The following is a 9,964-nucleotide window of genomic DNA, read 5'->3' as shown; positions in this document are numbered from 1 at the left end:
TGCCTCGATCTCTGCGTTAGGTTTTATATGATTTTTTAAAAACCAGAAGCCAGCGAATAAATCTGCCCCCGCGGTTCGTTCCCTCCCCCCCCCATTGGGGAAGGGGGAAGTTGGAGTTGGTGCGGGGTGGGGGGATTCTCTGTCCCCACCCATCCCCCTGGCGGCGGCGCCCACGTGAGCTGGACGGCCAATGGGTGGCCGGTGCAGGTTTAACTATGTTTAATGTCAGATAGCAATAAAGTAGAAGCTGCCGGTCGGGCCCCGCGGAAATGGGCGAGCATAATCTCCTGAATCCCGGGTTTGTGGGGCCGCTGGTGAACATCCACACGGGAGACACCTTCTACTTCCCCAACTTCCGCGCGTCCGGGGCGCAGCTGCCCGGGCTGCCTTCGCTGTCCTACCCGCGCCGCGACAACGTGTGCTCGCTGCCCTGGCCGTCGGCGGAGCCGTGCAATGGCTACCCGCAGCCCTATCTCGGCAGCCCGGTGTCGCTCAACCCGCCCTTCGGCCGCACGTGCGAGCTGGCGCGCGTGGAGGACAGCAAGGGTTATTACCGCGAGCCGTGCGCCGAGGGCGGCGGCGGGGGCCTGAAGCGTGAGGAGCGCGGGCGCGACCCCGGCCCAGGAGTCGGGCCCGGGGCAGCGCTGCTGCAGCTGGAGCCGTCGGGGCCGCCTGCGCTCGGTTTCAAGTACGACTACGCGGCGGGCGGCGGCGGTGGCGACGGTGGCGCGGGACCCCCGCATGACCCGCCCTCGTGCCAGTCGCTGGAATCCGACTCCAGTTCGTCCCTGCTTAACGAGGGCAACAAGGGCGCCAGCGCGGGCGACCCCGGCAGCTTGGTATCGCCTTTAAACCCCGGCGGCGGCCTCGCGGCCAGCGGTAAGGACCCCGGCCCATTCGCGAGGCTACTCTGGACGGGACGTCTGACCCGGGGGGCGGGCAGTGTAGGACTGAGCTAGGGCCTCCTGGGGTGACAGACTGTGCGGTGAGGAAGCGCTTCTTTTAAAAAAAGGAGTTGGGGGGGAAAGCCCTATAAACATGTAAATATCCCCGCAAAAGAACTAGAGATTCCCTTTTTCCTCAGCCTGCAGCTGGAGGGGGCAGGGAGCTCCGGAGAAAGGGGATTCTGACAGACTTCCCCAGGCCGGGGGTGGGAACCCAGAGCCTGGTCCCCGCCCTCCCAGGGCCTCTCTTTCCACCTTCCCACAGGCCCCCATTACCTACTTTTTTTTTTTTTTTAAGAAAGACCAGTGGTTGACTCTTGTCACTCGCTCATGTCTGTTCTAACTAATCAGGACCCCATCCTGGAGGATGTGAGAGGAAGGGGCCAGGATATCCTGGAGAAGAAGAGGTTTGGGGAGAAGTGAGAGGATAGGAATTTAGAAGGTTCTGGGATACTGCAGTGAGAAGTAGGGGAGGCAAGGAGAAAGAGTGAAAGGGGAAAAAGAGATTGATGAAGGCAGAGGAGTTGTAGGGATGGGAGTCTTCCTAAGAGAGGAGAGGAAGAGCCTGGGGTCGGGTGTTAGGCCGAGGTGAAAGGGGCTGGGGAAGGACCGACGGTACTGGGCTTGTCACCTCTTGGTTCCCTGGCCAACCCTGCTGGTTCGTCTCCACCCAGGCGCGCCCTGGTACCCGATCCACAGCCGCTCACGGAAGAAGCGCAAACCCTATTCGAAGTTGCAGCTGGCGGAGCTGGAGGGCGAGTTTCTGGTGAACGAGTTCATCACAAGGCAGCGCCGGAGGGAACTCTCAGACCGCTTGAATCTTAGTGACCAGCAGGTCAAGATCTGGTTTCAGAACCGCAGAATGAAAAAGAAAAGACTTCTGTTGAGGGAGCAAGCTCTCTCCTTCTTTTAGGGGGCAAGACACGGGCACCAGCCCCAGACTGAGCCTGTCTCTGGCAGAGAGCAAGAGGGGGCACTGCCTGGGACACAGTCCCCGCTTAGAACGCCAGGAGTCTCTGGCAGGTCCTCCTGGGACGTCCTCTTGTCTGTTTTGTTCGTGGTTCCCTCCCACACACCCCCAGCAGACCCTGCCAGGTCCCAGAGAGAAGGGAAGAACCCAGCCAGGGAGAGAGGAAGCCCACAGCTGCAGGCAGGGGGTAGGGGCAGGGAAGGCTGAGGCGCTGGGGAGGGGCTAGTCTGACGTGGGACTGGGGCGTTGGGCCTCCGCCTGAAGATCTGGAGGAAAGGTGACTCAGGCGTCCCCTCCCACCACTTTCCTTCCGTGGTCTTAGGTCTGTCTGCCTGCAGGAGTAGGCGAGGGTGGGGACAGTGGGACCAAGGCTCTCAGAACTTGCAGTTATTGGGGTTAGGAGAGGCTGAGAGGAGGGAGCAAGAGTGGAGGAGGGGCAGAGAGCAGGGAAGGGGTCAGGGTAGCTCTGGGAGGGCAGAAGGAAGTGGGGGAACCTAGGAGGAAGTGTGGTTTGGGAGAACAGAATGATCAGCAATGTCCAAGTCCGCTGGGGTCTGGGTCCTCCAGGCCTGGATGCAGAGCAGGCCAAGGCATAAGCATTTGGCAGACTCGGCTGTGGACAAGGTGATGATCAGGCTTTTGTCCCCTCTAGGGCAGGCTACCCGAACCGTCTCCTGGTCCCCAGCCCTCTCCCGAGCCCCCTGCGCCCATTCGCTCACAGGTGTGCTGCCATCCACTCTTCCTGCCGCTGAGGCGGCTGCGGACCGGAAGCCGCAAGCGGGGAATTGGGAGCTGAGCGGACGCAGCCTCAGGTTCAGTAGCCACCCCAGGGACCCCCACCTGGCCCTCCGGGAAGCCCAGGAAGCTGTAAAAGGAGCTGCGAAGCGCGGTACTGATTGGCCGAGAGAGTTTCTGGCAGCCGCTGCAGATTCTCCCTTCGCTGCTGGCGTTCACGGTCACGGCCGGCCGGAGGCTGGCCCAGCGTAATTTACGAGGCGGGAGGAGAATCCGCCCCTAAAAGGGGTTTACCGGCCGCGGAGGCCCCCGCTCAGCCCGGGTTTCCCAGGCTGCTGACAATGAAGGAGGGGGCGCTGCAGCCCCCCACCCAACTCCTTTCTCTCTTTTACCCACCCCTACTCCACCTGCTCCCCAACGGCGCCCTTTGTCTCAGGATCCGCTGTCTCCGCCCCCAGGCCAGGGAACCGCAGATTAGGAAGACCAGAGCAGAGGGAAGGGCACATCCCAAAAACCCATTGGAGGCCAGAAAGTGGCTTCTCCAGCCGAGGGCCTTTTATTCATAGCCTCCTTCAGGCCCCAGCCCCAGCCCAGTAGATCCCAGGCTGGCTTCCGAAAGAGAAGCTGTGAAGGAGCCCCCCTGCCTTCTTGCACTCTGTTTTTATTCCCCTTGGTGAGAGTCCCCCAACCTCCCATCTGCTGACCCACCCTTGCCAGGAGCAAGAGGGCGAGAAGCAGGGGAATGATGGGAGTTAAGCCCAGCCTGGACAGTGTGAAACTGGCCTGCCAGCTTGGAGTTCTTCCCACCTGGGGAGAGTCTCTCCTTCCACACCCTGGAAAGGCAATCCACTCTCCCACCAGCTTCAAGTCCCTGTGAAAGATTGTGCAGAGGCATGGGCAAACATATAGGCACAGCTGCCCAGTACAGCACTCGGCCCACACCACTCTCCTGACTCTACTTGCAAACAGGCAGCCTCATATCCCCAAATACAGCCCTGCAGAGTAGCCGTACAATCACATACCCTCATCCCCCACTGGGCACCTGACACACTTCCCCACCCACATTAACCTATGTACAAGTTTGCAGAAATCACCACCGTTCCAGCTGTCTGCACACTCCCCTGTGGGCTGGCGCTGGGTATGAGGCACTCCCCTCTTTGCCTGGTCACCCATGTACCCCTTCATACAGCCCCTCCTGTGACCTCTTGGTCTCTGGGGTGCTGGATTTGAGTTTCACCACTCCAGCCTGACTCTCCCAGCTTAATAAAGGAGACCAAAACACGCCAAAAGGGGTGGGGGGACAAAGATATGCAATATTCTCTTCCTGTCGCTTTAAACTTGATTTCCGTGAGCTTCTCTGTCAATCTGTGTCCTGTTCTCTGTGTCTGTTGCTAGTACCTAGTGTGATCCCTGTGGGTAGATGCCCTCCTTTCCTCCCTCCCCGGCTCTCTGTAGTGTGCCCTCCTATGCAAACGTCTGTCTCTAGCACGTTTTCCCTTTATATAGTCCTTGTACAGAGTTGCTTCATCATATTAATATTAATAATAATAATTAAAACATGATGGTATGATGATGTGATTTTTTTGAGAGAAAAATTTTAAACTGGCTCCATACACATGGTCTCCTATGCCCAGAAAGAATGGGATCCCCAACCTCCTAGCTGTTCCCCAACTTTATTTTTTCCAGCCCAGGTGAATAATAAAAATAATAAACATATAATAATAAAGGAAGAGCGGTTGCAGAGGCAACAAAAATATACAAGCAACCAAGATCTGTTGATGAGCTACCATCTCTAGTCCCAAGCAATTACTAGCAGAGAGAAAATTGGGGGATGGTAGATTAGGGGGGAGGAGAGGGATATCTGAGGAGTCGTGGGGTTGTAAAAATAATGTGGACAGCCCAGAAGAGGCTGAAACTACCTTCAGGACCACAAAAAGGAAGTCTGAGCTGCAAGATCTCCAAGAAGTGAAGCCAGGATAGGGGCAAGAGCTGGTTGGAGCTGGGATGGTGAGAGTGCCATGGGGTAGGGGCAGGGGTTGGTGGGTCCACACTTCACCCTGATGGTTCTAACCCTGTGGCTTCACTCTGAGAGCACATTTTGTGCACTGCAAGATGACTGGAGAGGGTACTAAAGACCCCTTGAAGCTGGTGAAATAGGCTCCGCCTCTGTCAGCTGAGGCCCCTCCAGGCCATGACAGAGAGAGGCCCAGGTCCAGGCCAGAGTCTAGTCCCAGCTGAGCCCATGAGTCCTCTGCACCTCCACCTCACTCCTTCCTTATGGATGGGATGCCCTCCCTCTGCCTCCACCCGTGAGCCTCTGATCCCCGAGTTTCCCTTTCTCACAGCCAGCCTCCAATCACGGAGTCTCCTCCAAATTCCCCCTCCACCCTCCTGGGCCTGCTCCAGAATAACAAGAGCCCCCCACAGAGCCCAGCCTCCCGAGCCACGCCTCCTGCCCTGAAATCTTTCTTTCTCTTTCTCCCCTCCTTTCTTTACTCCTGCAACTAGGAAAAGTAGCAGATTTAGACCAAATCCCATCCTCCCTTTGCCCCAATCCCCTGCTGAGTGTGCATCTGAAGGATTCAGGCAGGAAGGAGATCTCAAGCTTTGGGAGTCCTCCTATAAAGGGCCCACAGAGTTCAGGGGAGGCTGGGGACTGGATAGCTTCTGGCAGCCTTGAGCTGGTGGTGTAGGGGAGGGACTGAGTGGCTGCCCTAGAGTCTGAATAAAGGTGGGGGGAGGTCTGAATCCCAGTGAATCCAGGCAAGAGACTACGCTCTTCTTAAGCCACATCTATACAGGAAGAGTTAACAGTGAAGGCATTTCTGGCTAAATAGGAAAGAGGGAATTTAGAGAGGTCAGGAATAACTGGCCTTTAATTTATTCCCTTGATTTATTCCCAGAGACACTGCAGATCTGAGAGAGAAGGTTCCTTGTTGGGTTTTGTCTATGCAGGCCCTGAGACTCAATAACGGGGGAAGCTGTCAGAGAAGGAAAAACACTATAACCTCCTCCCAATGGCTGAATAACAAGTCCTTGGGTCTCCTGGCCAAAGAGAAGGTCATGGCTGGAGCCACAACCCAAATACCCAGGACGTGGCTGAGCTCTGGATCTGGGCAAAGATTGCATCTATTTTGCAAGTATTTGGCTTAAGCCCTCGAACTACAATTTACTCCACTGATTTAAGACAAAGCACCCTGTGTCTCTAACTGGGTCTTGAGGAACAAGAAAAGGAGAGAGTTATCTGGATAATTCAGGTAGAAAAATAATTTCACTGTTGTGTATGTGTAAGCTTATGCCGTTCAAATGAGTTGTGTATTTGGCCCTGATTAGCACCCAGTTCTACTCCACTCTGAGCTGCGTAGACGCAGTTAGGGTATTTAAAGCCACTATCGAGCGGGCGGGAGATGGGCCCGGCAGCCCGGGTTCTGTGGATGCTAATGCAGCCGGAAACCGGGCGCGATCGATGGCTCAGACCCAGAGCAGAGCAGGGACCGCCGGCCCCGATCTTCGAAAAATCAAACCCCCGGGACCTTGGGTTCCGGACCGGCCGGAGCTCCCGCCCATCCTCCCCGCCATTACCAGGAAAGTAGGAGCGTTTTTTAGGCCCCCGATCCATGCGGGAAACGCACCCCGGAGCCCCCAACCCTCTCTGCGCGGCGGGCACAGGGAGGCGCCGAAGGTCCCGGTGTAATTCAGCGCGAGGTGGGCTGCAGGCCTGGGATCCCGCAGCCGCGTATAAGCCGAGCCTTAGGCCCGAGCGGCCGCCCTTCGGTATCTGCCTCCGTCGTGACGGAGCTGCCGGTTTTCCGCGGAGAAGCGTGCGTCCCGGACGCCCAGCACTGCGGCAGCCGGGGGCCGAGCTCGCGATCGCCGCTCAGGGGAGGCCCCGAGACAAAGGCCCGCCGGTCGCTGGTGGCCGACGCGGGCGCCTGGCCGCTCGCTCCCCGCCCCGCGCCCGGAGCGCTCCGTGCCCCGGCCCGGCGGACAGGGTTCCGGGGCCTCAGTCCAGTTCACCGCCCGCCTGGCCCGGCCTCGGCTCCGGTGTGCCCGGGGTCCCGGGGAGAGGAAACCCGGCGCGCCTCTCAGCCCCGGCCCCGCCGCCCGAACAGCGCCGGCAGCTCCGGTCGCTGCGCGAGGGCCGCCGGCTCCCGCGAAGGACCGGATGACCCCTGCTGGCCAGATCCGCGGAGGCCGCGAAGACCCGGACCCGCCCAGCCGCTCGGCCCTGAGCCCCAGCCCGGGGGCGGGGGGACGCTCCGTGGGTTTGTGGGTGACCTCGAAGAACAGCCCGAGTCCGAGGCGCTGCCGGGCTGCGGGAACCAGGCCTTTCTCCCAAGTGCCCTCCCTCTGCTGGGCACGCGGCGTCCCCACAGCGGCGGCCCGCCCTCCCGCAGGGTTCGTCACCGCCGGCGGCTCTGCCCCAGGCTCCGAAAGCCTGTGCCGCCCGAGAGAGCCTGGCACCGGAGCCGAGGAACTGGACTTGGATGAGACCAAACGCAGCGGACCTTTAGCCAGTGTGACCCAGCCGGTTGCCTGGGGGTGATTTCTCTTCTCTGAGCCGGAGCCGCTTCCTGGGGACTCCGAGATAAGCCTTCCGTTTGTCAGTTTCCCTGACCCGGAGTGGAGAACTTCCTTCAAGGACCGGTCTGTGCCGAACTCACCGGCAGTTGTTGCTAAAAAAGCTCCCTGTGAAAGACGCATAGTCCACATTCGGAGCGTGGAAAAGATGTTCCACAAAATGCACGCTTGGCCATACTGCCGACATAACCGATATACTGAAACAGTCTAAAATGCACAGAGATCTATATTACATGTACATTCTGGGCATGGAAAATATATTTCTCTAGAAAATATACATATGGAGGCACTCTTTTCTATTGTATAGGAAAACAACCTCCTGGGAAAAGATTACATATAGCATGTATACCCATCACATGTAAAAATTCATTTACATAGATTAAACAGTACACTTGCACATATCCTGCGCAGGGAAGGTACAGTCCTACATCTATTTAGCTACATGGATGTAGGCATATAAAGGGCATATAAAATCAGTACATGGACAATGCATCCAGATATTAATATATCCACATTAAAAAACTGCATGGAAAATATACATCATGTTATTATATATACACAAAGTGCCTATCAACCCAGTGTATGAAAAATATATTCTGTGAATTATGTTTGCATACATGGTGTATGTGTACCAAATACATTGAAGTACATACTTTGATTTCACATATTACTGTATTTATAATACACATTTCTCTGGCAATCTTAAAAACAGTAGCAGGATGAAGCTCAGGCATTGGCAATGACATTCTCTATCAGCTGAACCTCTTTTCTGTCCTGTATTTCTATTATTTCTGTCTTTTACAAACCCCCTTCTGTGTCTACATGGATTATTTATATGAGTGGTCTTCTATCTCTATTTAACTGTTGCTTCTCTTGTCTGAGGTCAGGGTCTATATTTAGAGCCCTAGGTCCTGTTTGCGGCAGAGTCTGACTGCATAATCACTCCTGTATGAAATTAGCATTGTATAATTACGTTACCCCTTCTGTCTCAGGATGTGTTCTTCTAGATCTAATATAAATATAGTTACTCTGAGCTGCCAGTTAGGAAAGGGGGAAAGAAGGAAGCCCAGCAACCAGGTGAAGTGTGTGATAGGCAGGCTCTGGCTGTGTGCTGGGCATGCAAGGGCTTCTTGAAAGCTAAGGTTTGTTTAACTTTTATAAAATTTACTTTAAAAACTCAAGTCCAGGGAGCAGGATGAAGTAAAGGCTGGACCTTGTCTTCTATGCTCCTCTCAAATCTGAGAGCAGCCCCACTCCGTCCCAGACGACCAGGAGGAGGACTCCGGCCTGCCCAACTCCTCGACTCCAGTTCCCATCCTTAACCTTGGCCGGGTCTACACAAGCAACTGGGAAAGGTTATCCAATAACCCAAGTTTTTCTCAACAAAACCCATTCCCAACGCCTTTTCAGAGGCAGTCATAACTTAAAGTATATTCTGGAGCTGAGCTAACTCCGATCTGGCCCCCTAAAAATGAGTCCCACTTGGGTCTCTCTTTAGCAGCTAAAAATCCTGGGCTACATGACACACGCCTATGGAAAAATTCTTTGAGAGACAATACACTCACACCCAACAGAGATATTGTTTATGAGTCGATAGGTTCCATGTAGATGCGGCCATACTTTACTGTCCAAAGAAATCAATTAATTAGTGCCTCACCAGTCCCCCCCCACCGCCCCCGCCGGCCGCTGCTTGGCTGAGCTCGAGCGGCAGAGATAGATGTGCGTGGCCAGCTCGCTGGTCTTGTTAACAAGCCTCGTCATAAAGATGGAATGATAAGGAGAGCAAGGAAGCCCTGGTGGCCGCGAGGGGGGGCTTCAATGGCCCAGCCCAACGGGCTGTGGGACGGCGGCAAATCGGAACCAGAACGAGAGCCCAGTGCAGCTCCTGCTCCAGCACCAGCACCGAGGATCACCGAGGATCTGGTGTATCCAGTGTTCTCCCCTTCTGGGGTGGTCACACTGTGACTCGAATGATTCCCTCTCCCTTCCCCTTTCCTGAGTTGTCCCCTTTTCTTCATTGAGCCCCAAATTTTAAAAAAAAATTTAATAAAAATACATAAACCTCTGTCCATGAGTGCCTGTCTTGCCCTCTGCCACATTTGTTCCGGAACCTGCCGCCTCCTTCTTTCCCTGCATTTCTCCGCGTGGTTCCTTTTCATCTCCATCTGGCGCTCTCTTCCCTCCTTTGGCTCTCTCTCTGGCTTCATGGTTGCTTTTTCTACCAGGTTGGTACTGGCTCAGGCCCCAGTGAGCTTGTAAAAATAATACAAATACCCCCTGGTTATCTCTCGGCAGAGTAAACACACCCAGATAAGCCCAATGGAAAACAAAAAAACAAATAACAACAACGAAACATTCCCCCCCAAAAAACCCTTGGATATAATTGCTGGTTTGGGTTGCAGCACTTAATTCTGTTTATTCTAACCAATGTGCATACTTAACAGAGAGATATTGATATTAAAAGGCAGGGGGGAATTAATTTTACTTTTATAGTCATCTATTAAGAGCAGAGGATGATCTGGGTCTCCTTTAAAGGGACCGGAAAAAGGGAGGAGGGAGAGAGAGAGAGAAAGGGAGGGGGAAGGGAGAAATATGACTGAAAGAGAACAAAGATCTTTGCCTGAAGAAACAATGTAACACTAGACAGAACTATAAAGTATGGGAATGTAAGAACACAGGACTCTCTCAGCTTCCCCCATTTGGAATCCTGTCCCTTGCACTTCCTGCTGAAATC

The 9,964-nt window shown here is 55.0% G+C and overlaps 1 protein-coding gene across 1 annotated transcript; it reads left to right on the top strand.

The window, feature by feature from the left end:
• Window positions 1-269: 269 nt before the first annotated feature.
• On the top strand, window positions 270-2,078 carry HOXC12 (homeobox C12). Its single transcript, XM_007179484.2, has 2 exons — window positions 270-879; window positions 1,619-2,078. The coding sequence occupies exons 1-2, from the start codon at window positions 270-272 to the stop codon at window positions 1,855-1,857; spliced, it is 849 nt and encodes a 282-aa protein (XP_007179546.1). The 3' UTR covers window positions 1,858-2,078.
• Window positions 2,079-9,964: the final 7,886 nt, after the last annotated feature.

The sequence above is a fragment of the Balaenoptera acutorostrata genome, chromosome 11, assembly GCF_949987535.1.
Source record: "Balaenoptera acutorostrata chromosome 11, mBalAcu1.1, whole genome shotgun sequence".
Taxonomy (NCBI): domain Eukaryota; kingdom Metazoa; phylum Chordata; class Mammalia; order Artiodactyla; family Balaenopteridae; genus Balaenoptera; species Balaenoptera acutorostrata.
This window is presented reverse-complemented; position numbering and strand designations above follow the sequence as displayed.